General features: G+C 47.9%; 1 protein-coding gene across 1 annotated transcript; it reads right to left on the bottom strand.

Moving 5' to 3' along the window:
- Positions 1-416: 416 nt before the first annotated feature.
- ARF6 (ARF GTPase 6) lies at positions 417-3,182 on the bottom strand. Its single transcript, XM_069735348.1, has one exon. The coding sequence runs from the start codon at positions 1,878-1,880 to the stop codon at positions 1,353-1,355; it is 528 nt and encodes a 175-aa protein (XP_069591449.1). The 5' UTR covers positions 1,881-3,182; the 3' UTR covers positions 417-1,352.
- Positions 3,183-25,047: the final 21,865 nt, after the last annotated feature.

Consider the following 25,047-nt stretch of genomic DNA (forward strand, 5'->3'; position numbering starts at 1 on the left):
CATGCGTAGGCACTACTGCTCCCTCCAATGTCTATGGGACATAATAGCACTGTGGATAAGTGATGTTTTTAGTTGATTGATCCCTTTAATCGTTCGTAAGAAAAAAAATATATAAAGATCCTATGAATAAGTGCACAGATCTATAGACAATGAATAGTATGGCATAGCCAATACTTAAACATAACTGCATAGTGAGTAGCACAGATGAATCTGCAATAAAGGAACAGGTCGTAGAAGTTAAAGGTAGAAGCAGACTAGTGCAAGAAGTACAGGCCTGAACATTAACGTAACCTGCTAGATCTTTTTTTTCTCTCTCTCATTCATCATACAGGAAATGCTTATTTTTATGACACCTGGGCTGTACACACTATGTATCAATCAGACCTGGAAAAAAAGTGTTCTGTACACTAAGAGGGTAGAGAAATAATATGTGTATTTATTAATAAATGCATATAGATTGAGACGCTTTGGAGTAAAGTACCTTATAACATAGAAATCAGGCAGGAGGCTGATTACTAAGCGTCCAAAAAAAAAAAACAGCTTTGCAATTTGTATTAAATTACAAACTTGTGCTTTGCATAATTTGAAAGTATTGCTACATGTGAACGGAGCTCTATGTACAAACCCCGGATATTTCTTCTTTTGAAGTACATAATTGATAAAGAAGACATTGTAAAAACCAATACCTCAGTCTTCCTGTTATGTCTTGCTGACAATCAAATAGGAGAAACATTGTATTTTTTTCCGGCATTCGGCTTACTCATGCATGCATCGTGACATTCTCATCAACACATATGTAACGCTAAATATATATTTTTCCACAGATAATCAGCAACTGATTTGAAGGTCTAATAATCATGTAAAACATTAAATATATAGGTATATATTAAAACAAAATAACAATTTAGAATTAGTTAAATGCTATCTAGCAGAATTATTAAAAACAGTCTTAGTATAAAAGACAAAACTGCCGAGTGATTTTTAAAGAATAATTTGCAAAGTTTACTAGAGGAAAGAGACCTAGCGACATACCCTGTATGAATGCAGAAACTACAGCAAAAAATCGGGAAAATAAAAATTAAGCAAAGAAATTAGCGTTAACCCTTTAAGCTTTGGAGCTCTATATCTTGCATCTCACTTTTGAAGTTTGATTTTTTTTTTTAAATCTGGAAAATTTGTAATGTCAGAAACCTAAAGCAGAGCAAAGAGGAAAAAAAATAGTATATATTTAATTAAGATATTCCAGCCCACTCTTGTGATTTAACGTGACGATTGGTTAGATCAGCATAATCCTGCCATATACACTTCGGAAAAGTAATATCGCAAAACCATAACGGATCTTCTAATAGTCATTAGGATTTGTAGTTGGAGGTTAACCATGTGAGTCCTTCATAAAGGCCGTCCCCGCTAGTAGCACAGGATGGCTGCACATACCAATTCCTATCCCTGATACGGGTCAAGCCAAGTTTCTCCTGAATCTCGTGTGGTTTCATGGCATCCGGAAGGTCTTGCTTATTGGCAAATATAAGGATGATGGCGTCCCTCATTTCCCTGTCATTTATAATACGATGAAGTTCCTGTCTTGCCTCATCAATGCGGTCTCGGTCAGCACAGTCCACCACAAAGATAAGCCCTTGGGTCCCGGTGTAATAGTGCCGCCAAAGAGGTCGGATCTTGTCCTGCCCCCCGACATCCCACACGTTGAATTTGACATTCTTATAAGTTACAGTCTCCACGTTGAACCCCACGGTGGGGATGGTGGTAACGGACTGACCGAGCTTCAGTTTGTAAAGGATTGTGGTTTTACCGGCTGCATCCAGTCCCAGCATCAAAATCCGCATCTCCTTGTTGCCGAAAATCTTGGAAAGCACCTTGCCCATGGTGGAGCATGAAATACGACTTAATGGAAAGAAAGAATTGGGTGTATCCAATACTGAAAAGATCCTTGAATTGCTAATTTCCAAGCGAGTCTTATAGAAAAAGAATGAATGGCAAAGGAGCTAGACGTTATATCATGTAGCTCAAAAAGTCCAATATCACAGGCAGGGTGCCAGAGATTGCCCTTGAACTGTAGGATTACGATAGCTTGCTGGAGTGACTTTGTTCCAGGTGGCCTGCACTGAAGAGTCAGTAATGGGGTTTATGCAGAAGATTAGAGTCTTGGATGTAATACCTTTTTTTGTGAGTTTTTTGAAGCAGAGTTCAAGTGACTGTCTCTTATTTTAGGTGTTCTGGCTTAGATGGTGTTAAGTGTCCCGTTTATGAAGTGCTGTGGCTTGGAGAGTTCTAGGCGCCCCTTGTTATGTGTTCGATGACCACTGTGGGAGTTGCCGGTGCTTAAAAGATCTTGGGCCCCCCTGTGTATGAAGTCGGGGGTTGGAGGGTCCTGGGTGCCTCTTGTATAGAGTCCTGGAGCTTAGAGGGTCCTGGCTACCCCGTTTGAGGTCCCGGGGTTTAGGGGGTCCTGGATGATTCTTGTATGAGGTCCTGCAGCTTACAGGGTGTTGGATGTCCCCTTTATGAGGTCCTGGGGATTATAGGGTGTTGGGTACCCCCTGTGGAAAGTGCTGTAGCTTACAGGGTGTTGGATGCCCCCTGGATGAAGTCCTGTGCCGCCTCTATGAGGTGCTGCAGCTTGGAGGGTCCTGGGTGCCCGTTCAGAGGGTCCTGCAAGTTTTTGAGAGGGCTATTGATGAAAGTGAGCTCGGGCGAGTTCCTGCCCTTCAGGCTGTCGGGTGACCGGGTGAGGCCCTCGGATACAGACGGTGTGGGGGGAGGCACTCAGTCCCGGGCGTGTGAGCCTTCCTGTGTGGGCGCCGGTTCCTCAGGCTCCTGTGCCGGCGCGGCCGGTCACCCCTCTGCCAGATGAGGCTCCTGGAAACTCCGGCTATTCGGCAGTGCCAAGTTTCCCTCAGTCCCCCCTGACCGGACAGTCCATGAAGAGGTTGCTGAGGTAATGCCGCGAGTCAGGACAGGGTCCCAGCACTGCTGAGGGAGGCAATTACCACATGAAAAAGAGCCAGGGACAAACAGGCCGGTCCCCGCTGTGCTCTCGCTCCGGCCCGGATATCGCCAGTCACTAGCTTCCGGTGCTGAACTGACGAGCAGGACAGACGGGCTGATAGAAGGAGGGGCCTGAATCCCGGCGGCCGCCACTGAGAAGGAGGGGTCGCTTCCGAGTAAATGAGCCGGTAACGGCTCCGCCCACTGGCGCTTGCGCGGTTGCTACTTACAACGCATGCGCAGTCTACAAGGCGACACGCCCAGGCTTCAAAGGACAACGTCACGTGACGACTTGCGCGCGTCTAACATCACGTGGGTGGGAGGGGAGATTCAAAGTAAAGCGCGCGCCAGAACTTTTGTTTGAGGCGGGAAATGTAGTTTACCTCAGATTCGAGCTGTAGCAATGATTATTTATTAGGGACTTGTTGTTGAAAACCTATGAAGTAAATGGGTCACATATGTCAGGAATGATGAAGAGAATAGTGGGAGTGCAATTTTGAACAGTGTTGGCCTTATAGAAAATGAGTCAACTTCTCAGAAAGGGCTGGTAAATTCTATTCCACTGTAAAGCAAGTGAAATGAAATTGTCATGGCATCCAACGTTCCCACCGAAGACAATTACGCTATGTTGTAAATGAGACCCATCTTATGTGGAAACTATACTATAACCAAAGATGTGGCCCCTGAGGTAAAATGTGCACATGTTGCGGATTTTGCTGCGGATTTGACGCTGCGGATCTGCAGCTGTTTTCCATGCGTTGTACAGTACCATGTAAATGTATGGAAAACAAAATCCACACTGCACATTGTGCGGAAAAAAACACGCAGAAATGCAGCGGTGTTTTTTCCGCAGCATCTCAATGCTTTGTGCGGATTCCGCAGCGGTTTACACCTGCTCCTCAATATGAATTCGTAGGTGTAAAACCGCAGGTGGAATCTGCACAAAAACCGCGGGTAATCTACAGTGCGGTTTACCTGCGGATTTTGCAAAAAACAGTACGGAAAAATCCACACACCAATCCGCAACATGTGCACATAGCCTTATAGCTGTGCTGTGGCAGACATTTACCTCATGAAGAGGAGCCCATTCACTTCTGTGGGGCTACAGGTGTCAAAGTGCCATCACCTCCCTTCATATTCCACCTGGTTGTAGCCGGCTTATCTTGTGGGGTCGGAGTTCCAATAACCCAGAGATAGGCCCATCTCTGGGACTCCTGAGTTCAGGCACAGGTTAGAAAACCACCTATAATATCTAATCATCTCAATTTCTGGGCACTAAATATCAGTGACCTTCATTGGGATGTAGTAAAAGAGAGTACACAAAATCAGATGCAAAAAAAAAACATGTAATAGCCATAAATGTAATTAAAATAAAGTACCCTAAGAGGCCATTTCTAAGAACATTTTCTTATTGTAAGAAAATTCTACTTTTTCCTACAAAATATCCACAAACTTTGCATTATTGATTCATAAAACCAGCAAAATAAACAATTGTGATTAAAAAAACCCAGAAAGTACCTTCAAAAGTGAGAACTTTCAGGCGCCATGAGCCTGAAAGGCCACGGAGGTCACACCTGCTCGCCCTAAGGACGGCCGTAAACCTAAGTGGGCGGTTCAAACGGCACCTAAAGATAGGAAGGTACTGTGAGGGGCGGAGTGCCATGCCGCCTTCAAGAGGAGAGGGAAGCAAAAATGTGTGAGCTGTGCCTTTCAGGCCTATTGCACCTGACACGGTTAAAAGTATGGGTCCCATGAGATATCATGTAGAAATGTTCTGGGTGAAAATACCCCTTTAATTCAGAATAACAATGTTACATCATTTACTGTAATAGGATATACGGTAATAAAATGGCGTCTCTTATTAGTGTTCTCGTTGAAGATTAATCTACGCTAGAGATGGGCAGACACCTGTTCAGGTCCAGCAGGTTCGGCCAAAAAGTTCAGGTTCAGGTGCCAGAACAGTACCCGAACACGGACCGCATTCATTTGAATGGAAGGCCCGAACATTCAGTGTTTGCCACGCTGTCATATGCATGCCAGCACACAAACACCGCTTCTGATCTGAGGTAAAATCATCACTGCCGGTCAGACAGCTGCAGTTCCCACGCTGTCGATTGGAGGTCTGAAGTTTACATCCAGTCACTGGTATTGGCTGATGGGACTACTGCTCCCATCAGCCGACGCCTGCTGCAACTAATAAGGCTGCCGTCACACTAGCAGTATTTGGTCAGTATTTTACATCAGTATTTGTAAGCCAAAACCAGGAGCGGGTGATAAATACAAAAGTGGTGCATATGTTTCTATTATACTTTTTCTCTATTTGTTCCACTCCTGGTTTTGGCTTACAAATACTGAGGTAAAATACTGACAAAATACTGCTAGTGTGACGGCAGCCAAACAGTGAGAGCAAGAGCTGCTGATGGGAGTATTCATCAGCCGGCACCTGCGCTGTAAATAAATAAATAAGAAAAACGACATGGGTTGCCCTGTATTTATGATAACCAGCTAGACAAAACTCACAGCTGGGGGCTGCAACCCTCAGCTGTTAGCTTCAGCAAGGCTGGTTATCAAGAATGGAGGGGTCCCCACGCCGTATATTTTAATTATTTAAATAAATAATTAAAACCGCGTGGTGTCCCCCCATTTTTGACAACCTGTCTGATTGATGGAGGTAATTGTCGGACCAAAACATTTCTTTATTTTTGTATTGTCTGCACAAAATAAAATTATTTGCTTACAACATTTACCCGAGTGCCAAGTTTTCTACAAGACCTATCCATTACTAATCCTATAGTTATGTGGTAAATAAAGACACAGTCAGAATAAAGTATTTTATTTGAAATAAAACAAAACACACTTTTACTTTTTTATTTAAAAATAACAAGCACGGTAAGGCCATGTGCCCACGTTGCAGAAATGCTGCGGAAATGTTCGCAGCATTTCCGCAACTCCTTGCCGCTGGTAAAACGCATGTGGAATTTGCATGCATTTTCCTGCAAAACACAAGCGTTTTGCAAGCATTTTTAGCTTGCAGAATGCTTGCGCTTTGAAGCATTGCTTGGAAAAGTGATTGACAGGTTAGTCACACTTGTCAAGCATAGTGCCTATGCAGCATCAATAGTAAAAGATAGAATGTTAAAAATAATAAAAGAAATGCGTCATCACAGGTCATTGTCTCGCAAGGCATCACTGGGAACAGGAGCTGCCGGGAGCATCGAGAGTATCGGGAAGGTTGCGGGGGATGCCGGAAGGTAAGAATATCACAATTTTTTATTTTTTTATTATTTTTAACATGGGTTGTGTTGTGTATCCATTTTCGCAGTGAAAAAATGCGGCGAAGGCGCATACACAACGTGTGCACATAGCCTTAAATTCTGGCAACAACTGCCTCGACGGATCTGTCAAAAAAATGGATCCAGTGCATTAGTTTTTTACAATCTGCACAGGTTCCGTCTTTTCAACATTTTGACAGATTGTGACTGATAGTAAAAAACGGAAGTGTGAAAGAGGCCTTACAGAATGGTTTTTAACAAGTAAAAATGCAAAGTACTACATCTATTCAATAAAAATGAGAAAAGCATTTACAGAATGGGAGGCATTGGGCTAAGCAACAGCACATGTGAAAAAGACTTGGGTATACTAATAGATCATAAACTGAACATGAGTCAACAGTGTGATGCAGCAGCAAAAAAGGCAAATGCAATTCTGGGATGTATTAACAGAAGCATACAGTCTAGATCACGCAAAGGCATTATTGCCCTCTACTCCTCTTTGGTTAGACCTCGTCTGGAATACTGTGTCCAGTTTTGGGCACCACATTTTAAAAAAGACATCAGCAAACGAGCAAGTTCAGAGAAAAGCGTCCAGAATGGTGGCCGGTCTACAAACCATGTCCTATGAGGAACGGTTGCAGGATTTGGGAATGTTTAGCTTGCAGAAAAGAAGACTGAGATGAGACTTAATAGCTGTCTACAAATATCTCAAGGGCTGTCACATTGTAGAAGAATCATCGCTATTCTCATTTGCACAAGGAAAGACCAGAAGCAATGGGATGAAACTGGGAGGAGACACAGATTAGATATTAGAAAAAACTTTTTGACAGTTAGGTTGATCAATGAGTGGAACGGTCTGCCACGAGAGGTGGTGAGTTCTCCTTCCATGGAAGTTTTCAAATAGAGGCTGGACAGACATCTGTCTGCCATCTGCCTGGGATGATTTAGTGAATCCTGCGTTGAGCAGGGGGTTGGACCAGATGACCCAGGAGGTCCCTTCCAACTCTATCATGCTATGATTCTATGATAAGCGTTTTTAAGCGTTTCCGCTGCAGCAAAAAACGCATAAAAACCGCAATGTGGGCACACAGCCTTATACTCACATAACACCCATTCCATTGAATCCCTCGTCTCCTGTAATAAAACAAAATTAAAAAAGCAACAATATCCCTCACCTGCCCATTGTTCTGTTCCATGCCATAATCCATGGGAACCTCAGCTGTCTGACCGGCGGTGATGATTTTACCGCTGATCAGAAGCAGTGTTTGACGCGCTGTAATACACATAACAGCACGACAAACACCCGGTGTTCGGGGGGCTAAACCTGGAACATTAACACAGACTTCCTGGTGAAGTCTGTGTTCAGTGTCCATGCCCTAATAGTAGGTGTTCGGTATAGACTCTGAACTTTACTGTTCGGGTTCACCCATCTCTAATCTTCGTGGTTTTCCTACCCACTTAGGTCGAACGCAACCGATCAGATTTGTTTTTCCACAGCTGCGGCAGTGAGGTGACAAGATCGACCGGACAGCATTTATCATGGTGAAGACGCTGAAGAAATGTTTTTTCTAAGAGAGCACAGCTGCCATTTGGAATAAGTCAGAGGTTACACTGTAATATATATCTTCCATATTTAGGGAACCTTTTTTGGAATTTCAAACAAGTGACATCTATATATTCATCCCTCACAACTTTCAAAGAAGAAAAAAGAGACAAACTATGTGGTCTTCACAGAACGTCGCAACAAACATTTACTATTTAATTTTCTCCTTAAAATTCGTAACGAGAAAAAAAAATCAAAACCCCCGAATTATGTTTTTTGGTCACCACATCTCCCTAAAAAATGCAATTAAAAGCGATCAAAACGTATGCACACAATTTAGTATGAACACAACCGTCAGCTCGCCACACACAAAAAAAGCAAGCCCTCACACAGCTCAATTGACGGAAAAAGAAAATACGGATAAGGCCTTGGAAATTTGTTGCAGTTACAAACTTCTGAATTTTTTTCACAACTTGCCGTAAATAAAAAAATATGCATGCAAGTTTGAAATCAACAAAATCGTACTGACCTGGAAAATGAACTGTGGTAAAACAGAACCCAAGGAACAATGTTGAAATTGCATTTCTTTTTACCATTTTTTCACCTTTCCAGTTTTCCAGTACATTGTATGGTAAAGTGAATGGCGTCATTCAAAACTACAACTCATCCCGTAAAAAAAGGCTCTCATACGGCTATGAAGATGGAAACAAATATAAAGTGGGAGAAGGGGAAGTAAAATACTTGTATATAGAGATATATACAGTATGTATGTACTAGTACTATGTACCTGTAAGGAAGAAGAACATCATTTAGATATGTAGGCAGAGAGAATTTTCCTATCACAGCTAAAGCTGCCGCCCGACATGCAAGAGATTGTGATTTTGGATCCCGGAAAAGACAATGCTTCAAGAAAAGCAAAGAATTTATGAATGTGCAAGTCATAGGCAGATGCTGTTTCTGCTTCATCATGAGCCTGTGTCGGATGTGGAGGTACTGAACAATCTCAGCGGCATTCTCAGTAACACACTGTTATCACCGTGCTGCCCCTGAGAAATATTGCAGACTGCCGGTCCTGAGGGCGCAAGGTTGAAGTTCGGACATCACCATGACCTTTCAGGATAGTTGGATATCTCCCTCTCCCCCTAATTCCCTCTAATGACTGAGAATCCCGGGTTTGTGTGCAAGGGACCTTCAGGAAGCACTTCTTCCAGCTAGGTTTTTGGAGAATCGAGCATCCACCATTTATCATTTCCCTTTTTTCTAATGGTTGTGTGGATATTTTTGAAGAGCTGGCGGGTGAACATTTGTGTTCTGATATGATTCATACAGTGCTATTTTTTGGTCCAAAAAATATCGAATCTGTGAAAGAGGCTTGAGGTGTCCATGCATCAAGTATCACACTTAGGCTAGGTTCACATTGCGTTCTGGCAGTCCGTTACACAGACTGCGTTACACCGCAGCATAACACGGTGTAACGAAGTCCATTAATGCTGCCATTGAGCTCTATTTCGGGTGCATCGGTAGCGCGCGCCCATAATGGGCGTGCGTTAGCGATGTGCCGTCATTGAGCGACGGACCCTGGGACGCGGGCTGCAGCGTTTCCGGGTCCGTCACCGCTAGCTCAGATAGAGCATCTGCTAGCTCTATCTGCACTAGCGCGATGGCAAGTCGGCACTGGTGTTAACGCCGCCCGTTTAACGCATGTGTTGAATGGGCTGCATTAACGCAATGTGAACCTAGCCTTATTCAGGTCATAGTAATTCCTCTTACCTCTCCACTCTCATACATATGCATTCTCACTTTGGATAAGGGTGAATGTGTTTTTTCAACCTTTGGCAGCAGTTTATTTCCTGCGGAAAGTCAAAATGCTCGATCTTTCGTCATCCCACCATCATCTCTCAGAGAAGAGTCAGGAGGTCCTGCATACACATTAGATTTATGTGATTAATTTTCCTGCATTGATTGTAATGTGGCACATGGCACTTCGGCTTATATATATGGCACATACTCTGTGTATATAAGGTTTGAATATATTTTTTGCACTGTCGCACTTTTTTATCTGCACCTTTTTACTTGTACTTCTTGAGTGATCTGCTTATATGGTCAGCCATTAATATCTATACTGGAGCAACCATGTATGTTGGCTCCTAGTCCTATTATGCACACTAATGCTTGTTTATTTATTTTTTATTATTTTTAACTTTGCCATCTATATATAATAAAGGCATTTTATAATCTATTCCCTGTGGTGCTTCTCTGGGGATCCATTGTTTGGTTGGTAGGGTTCTTATTGCCCACTTGTAGAGGATATAGGAGGAGCAGAGAAATCCTACTGGCTGGTTTGGAAATACACACAAAACCTTGGAAGGTGTAGCTGTAAATAGGAACATTCAGATTAGAATGAAAACATAGATACGGTTTTATGCTACAAGAGACTTCCATCTGTTGGTAGTAATGAAAACTGCACTGTGTAGAAAGAAGTACCGAATATACGGTAGATAAATTATTGTATTGGTCGATGGACCAGAGTCCTGCAAATCAATTTGCTCATCTCTTTTTAATATATATACTTTTTTACAATCATATTCTAGCAAATAAAAATAATTTAAAGTATTTTTTTTAAAAGTGCTTAACATGGCTGAGGAGCTGCCTGCAAGCCTTACATCACAAAGCATAATGCTAAGTGTTGGGTGGAGTGGAGTAAATGGAGCGCCCCCAGACACAGGGCCACGAGTTCTCGGTACCGGGCCTCTCTGGTTCGGTTCTGAGACTGTCACGGTGGCTAGACCCGGTCCGTGACCCTGCTAAGGGGCGTCCAGTAAAGGGATTTGTACAGTCTATCAATGGTTCGTGACGCCACCTGTGGTGTTCGGTCAGGGTGACCGACGCTGCAGTGGGGTCCGCTGGGGTGATGGAATGGCAGCTGGATGGTGTACCTTCCCACAGGTGAAGTATATCCCCAGGGCTTCCCAGTAAGGTGGAGGGTGATGGTGTGAGGTGCAGGCAATAACGAGGACACAAGGTTGCAGTCTCTTTACCTCTTTACTGAAGGCTTCAGGATCCTCAATCCAGAGTACGTTCAACCGGGCTCTCAGAGACCGGCCGGTCTGATGGGCACATCCAGAGTTTCCCTCGCAGATGGAAATCGTTGCCTACCAATAGCGCCTGTGTGTTGTAGTCCTACCCTGCTGAGCATTCGGAATAGTCCTCACAACTGCTGTTCTCGTTCGTTCGTTCTCTACAGCTCTCTCTCTCTCGTTCTTTGGTTCCAGATGTTGCTAGTTTCTAACGTCCCCCAGATATGTTATGGCTAGGACGCCACCCGTTTGACGGGAAGGCTTGGAGGTCTTCCGGGACCCTAGAGACGCCCCTCTCCCAATGTTGCCCCCTATGTCTTCGTAGGTGTAAAAGGTAGACAGCCAACCTATAATCAACTGTCCAGCGGAATTTGAAGTAAGGCCTGAAGTCAGTTACTCCTACGGCGATCCGTCCACCGACTACGCGCCTCAGTAAGATGTTGCCTTCCTCTCTCGGCACGACTCTTACTGGCTCTCCTTTGTGCTGATCTCGTTTACACTGTTCCACAATATTCTTCCCTTCTTGTCTCTCTCTTAGGATACCGCCGCAAGGTGTGCAGGCGCGGTTCCGTTACGTTCTGTTCGCTAGGCACCTGCCACCTGCCAGGTTCCCACGCCTGACAGGGACCCCCCTGTGTCTTCTCCCTGCAACACCCCCTGCCACGGGATGTTGCCTGGTTCCAACCCAGTCAGCTTCTGACTAACTTCCTCCCCAGCCCCTAGTTTTACCAGTGTGAGGAGTGGCCCAATAAATAAAGCCTTTTGCTCCCCCTAGTGGCTGGAGTGTGAAGTGTAATGTGTTCTGGTGATACCTGGTCAGGATAACTCTTTAGTGCCATCGGACGTACCGCTACTTGCCTTGGGGCCATACTGCAACGACCAGATCTCTGGGGTGCTGCACTCCCCCCCGGTTAAATCCAGTACTCCTGGACTGGGAAGAAGAACAACAATATAATGCAGTGAAAGAAAGACAAAAATTTTGAATGCTAAGAACAAGTGAATAGAAAAGGTGCTTCCCTTTATGGGAGGTGAGGACGCTTAAACGTTACAAACAATAACAAGATTAAATATTTTTAAATAACATTTAGTGTATAAATAACCTTCAGTACCCAGCCGGGTATTTTTACTAAGTGCAAATTTTTGAACCATAAACTAACTCTTCCTTTAAGGGCATATATGCTGAACCCACTAAAGGCCTACCATAAAACACTATTACAACATTTCAACTTTCTTTCTGTTCCAACCTCACCAATGCAGGACCGCCTAGCTCCTTGACTGAGCCTACTGCCATTGTGCCGACCATCTTTCTACGTTTCTCAGGAGGACACTCTCTCTAACCCCTACGGGCTCACTTCAAACTTTCCTGTCCTCAATCTTTATTAACATTATTAAACTATCTAAACTCTTCAACATTATTAACGTTTCAACCTTTATCAAATTTATCATCAAACATTCCCTTTAAGAGGGACCCAAGTCTCTGGTGCAGACTCTCTCTCAGCGAGCAAGTTCACAGCAAGCAAGTCCTTCTGCATCATGTCTTCGCAAAGTCTTCTTTGGCTTATAAAACCAGTAGGGAGCACCTTTAAGAAGGTGCAAACTATATACAAAAACAGTTTTGGATTCATTCACCGTCCATGATCCGGCAGTCTTTAAAGCAATGATGAACATGGGGTAACAATAGAAAAACAGTAGAAAACAATAGGGATCCCGGGTAAACAAAGGGATCCCTGGTAAACAAAGGGATCCCTAGGAGTTAACCCTGGACGGGTTGAAGGTAGCAGCAGGAACACAATGAACTATGTACATATTTCGGATCTTCGAGGTTTAGTGCTGCGAAGGTTGTGGTCTCACCTCACAGACCACTCCTCTCCGTTGAGCACGGGTGGGATCCACAGTCACACGCGGGGCCTTGCTGTCTTGGTGGTCCGCAACAGGGACCCCTTCGTCGGGAGCTCCGGCTTCAACCTGTAGGGCTGCACATCGCTGGACACCCCTGGCCACCCAGCCGGCCTCCCTCCGCCACCGGGTATAGGTTACAGCATCACCTGGTCTCAGATCACAGGTCTCTTCACTTGTCCCGTAGCGGGGTTCCACCTCGCTCCGGTCGACACGGACCTGCAGGGGTTCTCCGATCTCCTGGATAACCCCCCTCTCCTGCCTGGGGTTGTAGAAGACTACCACTCCCCAGTGCGATGGCGGGACCTTCTCCTCTCCGGTGAGGTCTATCACTTCTACAGGTCGTGGCTGTTTCCTCCAAGCCGCCACTAGACGTCGCTGGTGCTCCGTCACCGGCAGGATTCGTAAGTCCCGCTCCTGCGGGGCACAACTCCCTGGCCGGGTGCAAAGTCCTGACGCAGCCGGAGTGGGCAGAGGAGGGGACACAGGGGACAGACGGATCTCCGTCGGGTGGCCCAACCGGGAACTCACTCGGGCACGGGCTTCCAGGTAATGTGCCAGCCGCCGAGCCTCGGCGGCGGCCACCCAGCCATCAGGCATCCGCCCTCCAGGTTTTCCCTCAGGCGGCTCTACAGCAGTCAAGTCCTGCAGCGGCGGTGACTCTGGGATCGCCGCGGGCGATACAGGCCTGTGCCTGGCCGGGTCATCTCCATGCGGTGGCCTGGGAGTCGCCATCTTTGTCCCCTTCTCCAGATCTTCTTCTCGGGCTCTCTTTCGGGGGCGGCTCCGTCCCCACTGTCCCCACCCTCAGTAGAGGATGAGAAGGCGGACCTCGGCGGCTGACGGGCCCGCCCTCAAGATACAGCAATGCTTAGACTGGGCGGCCATTATCGTTCGCGCTCTGCGGTTCTTCTACACCCACTTCCACGCCCTTCTTCTTCTCCTGCGCCCCTCGTGGCGCTATAATGGCGGCAGTTGTGGCGGGAATCTTGCGGCAGATAACAACACACAGTCCTTGCAATAAATCACAGTCCAACACGTTTCAGTCACAGTTCCAAGGCACACATGACCTGCGTCTCAGGCTTAAGTACGATCCTGTTCGTGACGCCAAGTTGGAGAGCCCCCAGACACAGGGCCACGAGTTCTCGGTACCGGGCCTCTCTGGTTCGGTTCTGAGACTGTCACGGTGGCTAGACCCGGTCCGTGACCCTGCTAAGGGGCGTCCAGTAAAGGGATTTGTACAGTCTATCAATGGTTCGTGACGCCACCTGTGGTGTTCGGTCAGGGTGACCGACGCTGCAGTGGGGTCCGCTGGGGTGATGGAATGGCAGCTGGATTGTGTACCTTCCCACAGGTGAAGTATATCCCCAGGGCTTCCCAGTAAGGTGGAGGGTGATGGCGTGAGGTGCAGGCAATAACAAGGACACAAGGTTGCAGTCTCTTTACCTCTTTACTGAAGGCTTCGGGATCCTCAATTCAGAGTACGTTCAACCGGGCTCTCAGAGACCGGCCGGTCCGATGGGCACATCCAGAGTTTCCCTCGCAGATGGAAATCGTTGCCTACCAATAGCGCCTGTGTTTTGTAGTCCTACCCTGCTGAGCATTCGGAATAGTCCTCACAACTGCTGTTCTCGTTCGTTCGTTCTCTACAGCTCTCTCTCTCTCGCTCGTTCTTTGGTTCCAGATGTTGCTAGTTTCTAACGTCCCCCAAATATGTTATGGCTAGGACGCCACCCGTTTGACGGGAAGGCTTGGAGGTCTTCCGGGACCCTAGAGACGCCCCTCTCCCAATGTTGCCCCCTATGTCTTCGTAGGTGTAGAAAGGTAGACAGCCAACCTATGATTAACTGTGCAGAGGAATTTGAAGTAAGGCCTGAAGTCAGTTACTCCTACGGTGATCCGGCCACCGACTACGCGCCTCAGTAAGATGTTGCCTCTCTCTCTCGGCACGACTCTTACTGGCTCTCCTTTGTGCTGATCTCGTTTACACTGTTCCACAATATTCTTCCCTTCTTGTCTCTCTCTTAGGATACCGTCGCAAGGTGTGCAGGCGCGGTTCCGTTACGTTCTGTTCTGTTCGCTAGGCACCTGCCAGGTTCCCACGCCTGACAGGGACCCCCTGTGTCTTCTCCCTGCAACACCCCCTGCCACGGGATGTTGCCTGGTTCCAACCCAGTCAGCTTCTGACTAACTTCCTCCCCAGCCCCTAGTTTTACCAGTGTGAGGAGTGGCCCAATAAATAAAGCCTTTTGCTCCCCCTAGTGGCCGGAGTGTGAAGTGTAATGTGTTCTGGTGATACCTGGTCAGGATAACTCTTTAGTGCCATCGGACGTACCGCTACTCGCCTTGGGGCCATACTGCAACGACCAGGTCTCTGGGGCGCTGCATAAACCCGCCACCACTAGACTCTGAAGCAGTGGAAACGTGATCTGTGTAGTGACGGCTCACACTTCTCTATCAGTTGAATTTAGGTTTGATGAATTGCAGGAGAAAGTTACATGCCTTAGTGAAGGAGGGATAATGTTATGGGCTTATTTTTCAGCAACTTACTGTATATCCAGTCAAAGGAAATCTTAATACTTAGGCTGGCACAAGACATTTCTGCACAATTGTAGCTTCCAACTTTGTGGGATCAGTTTGGGGAAGGCCCTTTTATGTTCCCCATGACTGTGCCCAGTGCACAAGGTTCATACAGGCATGCTGCGGAAGAACATGACTAGCTGCACAGAGTCTTGACCTCAATCCCATCTAACACCTTTGGGATAAGCTATAACAGAGAATGTGAGCCCGATCTCTCCCCAACATCAGGGTCGGACCTCACAAATGCTTTTTTAGATGAAGGGGTAAAAATTCCCACAGACACCTCCAGTATTTTTCATGTTTTTTTCACATTTTTTCTGCCTTTTTCAGCTGAAAAAACGCTAAAAAAAGCTTACATTAAGCATCCCATAATTTCAATGCATTACGCAATTTTTGTGCACATGCTGCGTTTTTTTCCGTGAAAAAATGCATCGCAGTAAAAAACGCAGCATGTTCATTAATTTTGCTGATATTTCGTGTTTTTGCAGCTATGTTATTGCATTGTGAAGCTCCGGGAAAAAAACGTGAAAAAACGCTATAAAAATGCAAAAAAAGCGAGCGGATTTCCTGCAGAAAAAGTCCGGTTTTGTTCAGGAAAATTCTGCAGACATTCCTGAACGTGTGCACATAGCATGAATGTAGAATGGAAGGTCATAAAAGATACTGTAGATGTACTGTGGCGGGGATACATTCTCTTATAAACAGATAGAAAACAGTTGCAATTTCAGAGGGCTCTAAAGTCTAAAAGCCTTTAGAGAAAATCAGGCATATAATTTCCAGAGGGAAATGTGGCGCCCCAGGGTCCTGGTCGTCACAGTGGTATTGCTTTCTCCTCGGGGAGAGTGATGCTACGTTTGGAGGCAAGAAAGGATAACTGTGTCCAGGTATCATAAACATGCAACACATTCACACTCCGGGCCACCAGGAGGAGCTTCTGCTCCTATTTATTAGGTCACTCCCCATATATATATATATAACTGGTAGTCTGTAGGCAGAGTTAGTGAGTTCCAGACAGTAGTCTGAGGAGAACAGAGGGTCAACGAAGCTGTGCATGCCCTCAGAGCTGCAGCTCCCAGAAAGAGACATTGAAAGGCAGAATTGTATTGCAGCGAGCGTGAAGGAAGTCGAAGCAAAGGAGAGGATACCAGAAGGGGACCAGCCCCGAACAGGCTGCCTTCCTTCTGAGGTGCAGAATCCCGGTAGCCGGAACACAGAGGGAGTAAGGACCTCTACATCTTATTTCAGAGACCGGCAGGACAGCTAATTGCAGGTTACCTGTCCGCACCTACATCCAGGAGGCACGGTGACACCACGCAGAGCCGGGTTATCTAAGAGACCCTATAAACAGGCTCAAGTCACCAGTCATACGGGTTTTGTCCTATCCTATATGGGGGACAGAGAGAGCGAACCATTGCATCTGTGAGACCCTTATGTGAAGCCATAGGCAGTAAGGGACTACACCACTGCAGCGCAAAGGGAAGGCTACTGATTTCCACCTGGACAAGGGGACTCTGGACTGGCCTCCAAACCGACTGGACTCTGCCTGCCCTGTGATCTGGTGCTCTGGACTGTGGATGCTGAAGTCTTCAGTAAAGGTAAAGAAACTGCAACCTTGTGTCCTTGCTCTTCACTGCGCCATTCACCATCTTCACACTGGGATGCCCTGGGGATATACTTCACCTGTGGGAAGGTATACGATCTAGCTGCCATAACATCACCCCAGCCGACCCCTTAAAGCTGCGTCGGTCACCCTGACCGAATACCACAGGTGGCGTCACGAATACAAACTCTATCCCTTTAAAGACCTTTCCCCTTTTACATGGGCGTCCTGGGCCACGGACCGGGTCGCAGCCACCATGACATCCCCCTGTGAAGCAGTAGGACTCGGTACCGAGTATCCCTTGTCCGCGACTCATCTTTGGCGTCACAAACAGGATTTACTAAACCCTGTGAATCGGGTCATGTGTGCCTAAAGACTGTGCCTGAACCGTACTTTATCGTGGGACTGTTCACTGTAAACGACCGCCAAAATTGCCAAAACCGCCACCATTACAGCGCCATGTGGTGTGCAGGAGGAGTGGGGCGTGTCATCGTGGGAGTAGCCTGGAAAAACGGCGTGAAAATGGAAGCTATCCCACACAGATACTGCTATGTGTAACAACCCTGCCGGCATCACTGCATGGCCTTCCATTCCCCACCTGCCTGTTACATCAACTCACTCACCCAGTGCCATGCTGTGAGATCTGTCTGCTGCCGGTTCCATGCCATGTGCTTCATGGCGGCTTGCTCTGTTTACACTTCCTGGCTGTGTGCATAGGGGGGCGGCGCCAGCCACTCCAGATTCTTATTGAGACTGTGAGCACCTCCCTTGGGTGTTCCTGGCCAATAGCCTTGAGGCCTCTGATACTTAAGGCATCCTCACCCATTGGAGGATGCCTGAGCAAACTATTCCCCTCAGTTAGCATTTGCTACTGAGCTGTCAGGTCATGTCTGTTTCCTGTCTCAGAGGGCTGCAATACTGCAGGCCTTCATCTGTGTTCTGTTTGTGTGTCCGTGTCCGTTCCTGTCTGAACTCTGGTCTATGTCCGTTCCTGTTTCTCCTTTGTCATTTGTCATTTCCCACTCTGCTGTGTGTACCTCCACCTTATCTTTCTGCTCTGTTCGCCACTGTCTGTGGTTCTGCTTCTCTCTGCTCAGTTCTACCACAACCTGTGGTTCTGTGTCTCTCAGCTTTTCTCTCAGCTCTGCTCTCTGTAACTTTACTCTGTACTCTGACCTTGCTTTACCCTCTGTGGCTTTGCTCTCAGCTCTGCACTCTGACCTTGCTCTGCACTCTGTGGCTTTGCTCTGCCCTGCTCTCGCTCTGCGGCTCCGCTCCTTGCGGTTCTACCTGGCTCCACTCCTTGCGGTTCTATGTCTTTAGCTCTTGGCGTTACCTCCTGCGCTTCCCGCTCTTAGCTCCGCCTCCAGCGTGTCCGCTCTTGGCTCCGCTTCCAGCGTATCCGCTCTTGGCTCCGCCTCCAGCGTGTCTGCTCTTGGCTCCGCCTCCAGTGTGTCCGCTCTTGGCTCCACCTCCAGCGTGTCCGCTCTTGGCTCCGACTACAGCGTGTCCGCTCTTGGCTCCGCCTCCAGCGAGTCAGCTCTTGGCTCCGCCTCCAGCATCTCCGCTCTTGGCTCTGCCTCTAGCGCCTCTGCTCTTGGCTCCGCCCCTGGCGGCTCCGTCCTTGGCTCTGCCTTCTCCTTCTCTGCTCATAGCTCTACCTTCTCCTTCTCTTCTCTTAGCTCCACCTCCTACTCTTACTCCGCCTCCTGTGATTCAGCTTTTCTTCTACTCTTGCTCTATCTTCACTCTGCAAAGTCCATACTGGTCTCTACCTGTTTCTTTATATTCTCCAGTCTGAACAGGTTCTTACCTGTTTCCATACATCCATCTGAATACCAGTTCCTACCAGAGTATCAGTCCTGTCTGCCAGTGCTAGCCGTGCTCGCCTGTCTGCCTGAGTGCCAGCTGCGCCCATCTGCCTGCCTGTATCTCCGTCAAGCCAGTCCGCCCGTCAGGGCCTCCGCCATACCTGTCTGTCAGCCAGTGTCACAGCCGTGCCTGCCTGCCTGTGTCTTGTCCCCGGTGGGATCAGCATCCACAGTCCGACTCCACCCTGGAGTGGTACCTGGTAGCTTCCTATTGCACAAGTCTTACCTCACCATCAGAGGCTCCAGCGAACACCTAGGAAGCTACTTAGTTACGCCCCTTCCAGGGAAGTCCGGTCTGTGGTCCAGTGGGGCCACACCCCCAGGCGCCCACGCCAACTAGTCTCGGCGCGAGCGTTACATTATGTCCGAAAGATATGCCCATCAACAAAGCCTGGGATGGTGGAGGGAGAAGAAGGAACCGCCCTCCATGACAGGAGGAGCTGGAACGACAGGAAGACGCCGAGCAGAACCTGGTTGGCAAAATGGCGAGCGGCGGTCACCCGGAGGAGGGGAGAAAGCCCGCAGCGCCCCGCACCAATCGGAGGAAGAGAAGGCCCCGTCGTCATTCATGAACTCAGAGGTTCTTGGCGCGGAGGTCGAAGAGCTGTGTAGTCAGCTCCGGAGCCCATGGTACCGAGCGGCTGCCAGCATCCAGGAGTGGCAGCTCAATCAACCAGCAGAGCCTCAGCCTGCAGTGGAGGAGATCGGTGCCGGAGACGCCACGGCAGCGGGTAAGCCTACTGATCCTGCCCCGGTAGCCGAGGAAACAACCCTGCTAGTGGCCATAGACTCGCCCCGCCACCACCACCCAGCTGGGTGTGTAGCCGCCTGGAATGGGAAAGGCCCTGGGAGACCCTAAGTACCTCCGACGCCCCGCTGCAACCCACTAAACAGACTGTGGACATCCAGGGGAAGTGGTGACTTTCCGGTGGACCCACACCACCACCGACCTGATCGGGTTCCCTGGGGAGACCTAGCCAGAAGGGAAGCAAATCGAGGTCATCAGCCAGCAGGAGTACCACCGACAGCAGGCACTCCAGCGTGAGCAGAAGGAGAGGGAAGAGGAGCTCAGGCACCAGGCTGCGCATGAAAATGATCTGCAGGCCAAAGGTTGGGCCCGGAAGGTGGGCCATGGAGACCGAGGCCTGCGGAGGAGTGGAACCATGTTCACATTCCGCCTTAATTCCGGCAGGGGATTCATCAAGGAACCAGACCTTTACCCCGAGGTCTTCGTGAACAGATGGGATGTGGAGGCACACTTGATTGAGGGTCACCCTGGCAGGGACCTCTACTCTGGTGACTGCGTCACCTACACCAGACATTGGGGAGACAAGAGGTGGTAAGCCCTACACGTGCATAAACGTGAGCTGAGTGAAGGGAGATCGCCATCTCGCGGCCTGGAGCCCTTACAGTCAGCGGTACCATGTTGCCCCGCATCACCTACACCTGAACAGATGACCCCTGCACTGGTCACCATGTGTTCAAAGTGCACCCAGACTGTCGTGGAGCAGAGGTCAGTGAGCACCCAAACTCCTATCAGGAGTGCAGACGCACTTTATGTGGTACCTGGTAGCCGCCCATATCCAAAGGGACTGCCATTGCCGGTACTACCAGAGGGAAACAAATCTGAAAAGTGACAGTAAACAGTTATTTTCTGCAAGTTTAAAAGGACTGTTGCCGTTACAAGGCTACTGAACCCTACCAGGGTTTCTTCTTAAAGGGGTCCCCTGTTTAAAGGGATCCCATGTTTTTGCACATGTTTGCACAAGTTACCTTCTCGTTTAAAGAACTGTGAATCATGAACTGTGCATGATCAAAAAACTGTCCATTGTAAATAGTTTGCACCTTCTTAAAGGTGCTTTCTACTGGTTTTACAAAAGAAGTTTTAAAAGACCGCTTCTAACATTGTTGTGAAAACTGCTTTGTTTTCCAGAGCCCTTCAGAAAAACCTGTTTGGCGCGGCAGGATTCCAGGTCTGGATACATGCCTTGTAGCCCGCCCAAGGCCAACATTGGGGGTTAATGACGGGTCCCTCACTTCGTTCCTGCTGTTATAACATTAGTGATTGACTTGAATATTAATGTGATTGATACATTTGCACTACCTCAAAAAGACAAGGACTTGAATATTGTTTGAACCCTTAAAGGGGATGTTTAATTGTTGCACTTTGACAGAGACTTGTATGTTACAAGATAGAAGGTTAATATATTTACCCCTTTCTGTCATTGGACGTACTATTTTGTCCATGTGGGGTGGGCCTTAATTTCCAAGGACGGAATAGTACGTCCAGCGCGATCGGCCGCCCTCATGGGGGGAGCGTGGCCGATCGCGGCCGGGTGTCAGCTGCCTATCGCAGCTGACATCCGGCACTATGTGCCAGGAGTGGTCACGGACCGCCCCCGGCACATTAACCCCCGGCACACCGCGATCAAACATGATCGCGGTGTGCCGGCGGTATAGGGAAGCATCGCGCAGGGAGGGGGCTCCCTGCGGGCTTCCCTGAGACCCCCACAGCAACACGATGTGATCGCGTTGCTGCGAGGGTCTCTTATCTTCCTCCCTGCAGCAGCCCCGGATCCAAGATGGCCGCGGCATCTGGGTCCTGCAGGGAGGGAGGTGGCTTACCAAGTGCCTGCTCAGAGCAGGCGCTTGGTAAGCCTGCAGTCAGGCTCGGACTGGCCCACCGGGGAACCGGAGGATCCTCCGGTGGGCCCTGGTACTGACACCTGCTGGCAGGGCCTCCCCCCGCTCCAGGGCCCCCCCTCCCCCGCCGCCGCCCGCCTTGAATACTCACCCTGCTCCAGCGATGGTCTCGGCGTCTGCACTGCAGCTCGTCCTGAACGAGCGGTCACGTGACAACGCTCATTAAGATCATGAATATGCGCATATTCATGATCTTAATGAACGGTGTCACATGACCGCTCAAGCAGGAAGAAGGTGCTGCGCCGGCGCCGCCGCCTGGAGTCGGGACAGAGCGCGAGGGATGTCGGCACGGCCGTGCAGTGGGACAGGTGAGTATGAGGGACGTGGGGATGGGGGGATGAAGGAGGACATAAGCTGGCGCGCCGAGCAGGAGCGGGTGCGGAGAGATAAGCCTGCATACAGGGGGAAATATGAGCCATGCAGGGGGGAATATAAGCCATGCATACATGGGGGAATATAAGCCATGCAGGGGGGAATATAAGCCATGCATACGGGGGGGAATATAAGCCATGCAGGGGGGAATATAAGTCATGCAGGGGGGACTATAAGCCATGCATACAGGGGGGAATATAAGCCATGCAGGGGGGAATATAAGCCATGCATACAGGGGGAATATGGGCCATGCATACAGGGGGGAATATAAGCCATGCATACCGGGGGGAATATGAGCCATGCATACAGGGGGAATATAAGCCATGCATACCGGGGGGGAATATGAGCCATGCATACAGGGGCGGACTATGAGCCATGCATACAGGGGGGAATATGAGCCATGCATACAGGGGCGGACTATGAGCCATGCATACAGGGGGGAATATGAGCCATGCATACAGGGGCGGAATATGAGCCATTCATACAGGGGGGGATATGAGCCATGCATAGGGGGGGGAATATGAGCCATGCATACATGGGGAGATATGAGTCATGCATACAGGAGGGGGTAATATGAGCTATGTATATGGAATAGGAGGGAGATGAGCCATGCATACAGGAGGGGGGTCATTATACAGTATTGAGCATCATGTGTGGCCGTTATACAGTATGGAGCATCATGTGTGGCCAATGGACATTATACAGTATGGAGCATCATGTGTGGCCGTTATACAGTATGGAGCATCATTTGTGGTCATTATACAGTATTGAGCATTATGTGGGATCATTATACAGTATGGAGAACTGTGTGGCCGTTATACACTATGGAGCACTATGTGTGGGTGGTCATTATACAGTATGGAGCACTGTCTGGCCATTATACAGTATGGAGCAATGTGTGGCCATTATACACTATGGAGCATCATGTGTGGCCATTATACACTATGGAGCATCATGTGTGGCCATTATACAGTATGAAAAACTGTGTGTGACCATTATACAGTATGCAGCATCATGTGTGGCCATTATACAGTATGGAGCATCATGTGTGGTGGCCGTTATACAGTATTGAGCATCATGTGTGGCCATTATACAGTATGGAGCACTGTGCGGCCATATTTTTGTTTGCTTATAATTATTGTACATAAAACAGTGTGATCAGCAGTGCTAAATGGCTGCGGTTGGGACGTGGATATGGGTGTGACTAGTTGTGAAATGGGTCTGGTCAGAGGCGTGGCCTAAAATTTGCCGCGGCGCACTACGCGCGCCACAAACTTTATACCTCCTTCTCTTCTTCAAAAGTTGGGAGGTATGGTACCACATTTGCCAGATCACGGCAAGTGCCGCAAATCCCATAGGGAATGAATGAGGCCGAACGCAGTGTTGCCGTAAGTGATCCGTTACGCGGCAGATGCAGAAAAACTGCCCGATCTGCTGCAAAAGGCGACTTTCACATCAGCGATTCTTGCCAAAGTCACTGCCGATAGTGTCATACTCACCAAAAGGGAAGGCAGCGCTAAAAGTGCCTAGGGCAGCAGAAACTCTAAATACGGCCCTGGGGGGGCTACATTATTTTCTGTGGGGGGACTGCATTATACTCAAGGTACTACATTATATTATGGGGGGCTACATCATACTATATGAGGGGTTACAGTATACTCTATGGGGGGCTCCATTATATTCTGTGGTGGGGCTGCATTATTCTCTCAGGGGACTACATAATATTACGGGGGCTACATCATACTATATGAGGGGGCTACAGTATACTCTATGGGGGGGCTGCATTATATTCTGTGGTGGAACTGCATTCTCTCAGGGGACTACATTATATTATGTGGTGGGTGGCATTATACTATATGGGGGGGCTGCATTATACCCTATGGGGTGCTACATTATATTCTATGGTGGGGACTGCGTCATACCTGAGAGGGTTGCATTATATTTTGTGGGGTGCTGCATTATATTCTATGAGAGAGGACTGCATTATATTTTATGAGGGGGCTACATTATATTCTGTGAGGGGGCTACCCCAACCCTTGCTACATTATTAAGACGTGAACTACCTTATATTATACCCTGATATTAGCGCTTTTTACCGCACAATTGGTGGTCTTGTATCTATTTCTATGTAGCTACATAGTGGGCCCCAAGAATGATTTTCTCTGGTGGGCCCAAGGTGCTCCAGTCCGACGCTGCCTGCAGTGCTGCAAGTCTGATCGCCGATCTGACAGAGTGCTGTGCAAACTGTCAGATCAGCGATCTGTGATGTCCCCCCCGGGACAAAGTAAAAAAGTTTTAAAAAAAATTTCTGGATATAAAGATCACTGCACACGTTCAAAGGGAAGATATGCTTTCAAGTGGAAGTTTATTTATAGTAGATTCAAGATAAAGCGACTGGTCAGTTTTGACGTTTCGGCTAAAACATAGCCTTGGTCACAACGTCGCTGAAAAAAATACAGAAATACAAATATTTACAAATAGATATATACAACGATTGATGAAATCATGTTCTGTACACTATATACAAAATATATACATAAAGGATTCCTGTGGTGTGCATGTACAGAGTAATGGCTCTGTGGGACAATGTAACGAGATGTACTAAGGTGGAACGATTAACTGCAAAGGGGTATGTATAAAACGAGATAATAGAAAAAGGAACTGCATATAGGCATAGGTGTAAAGGGGTGCGTGACCATGGAATAGTGCATGCAATCAAACACACGTGGATGTTTGGGACTTAGTACACAAGGCAAAAGAGTGGCCTATGTGATTCTGTTGTGTCAGAAAATAGAGCTACCTTCTAAATGAGTTCGCGAGGCAAGTAGAGTGGCCCACCTAGAGTGCAGAGTCTGTCTCAGTTCAGGGTAGTGCAGGTGTAGCACTGATGAGAGGTTACGGCCAGGTAGGGATGGAGGATAAAATTAAAACATAAGTGTGAATGCTCACTATGGATATGATGGAGTATGTAGGAAGATGTGGAGAGGAACAAGGACCTAACCTGTGGATAACGTGGGTTCCTATGTGCTCCGGGCTGAGCAGTATCTCTTTGGAAAATATAGGTAAACATCCAGGTCTTGTGCCAGAGGCCTGTTGAGAGGCATAATAATGAGAATACATGTTCATAGCC

This window comes from Ranitomeya imitator, chromosome 1 (assembly GCF_032444005.1).
Source record: "Ranitomeya imitator isolate aRanImi1 chromosome 1, aRanImi1.pri, whole genome shotgun sequence".
Lineage (NCBI taxonomy): Eukaryota > Metazoa > Chordata > Amphibia > Anura > Dendrobatidae > Ranitomeya > Ranitomeya imitator.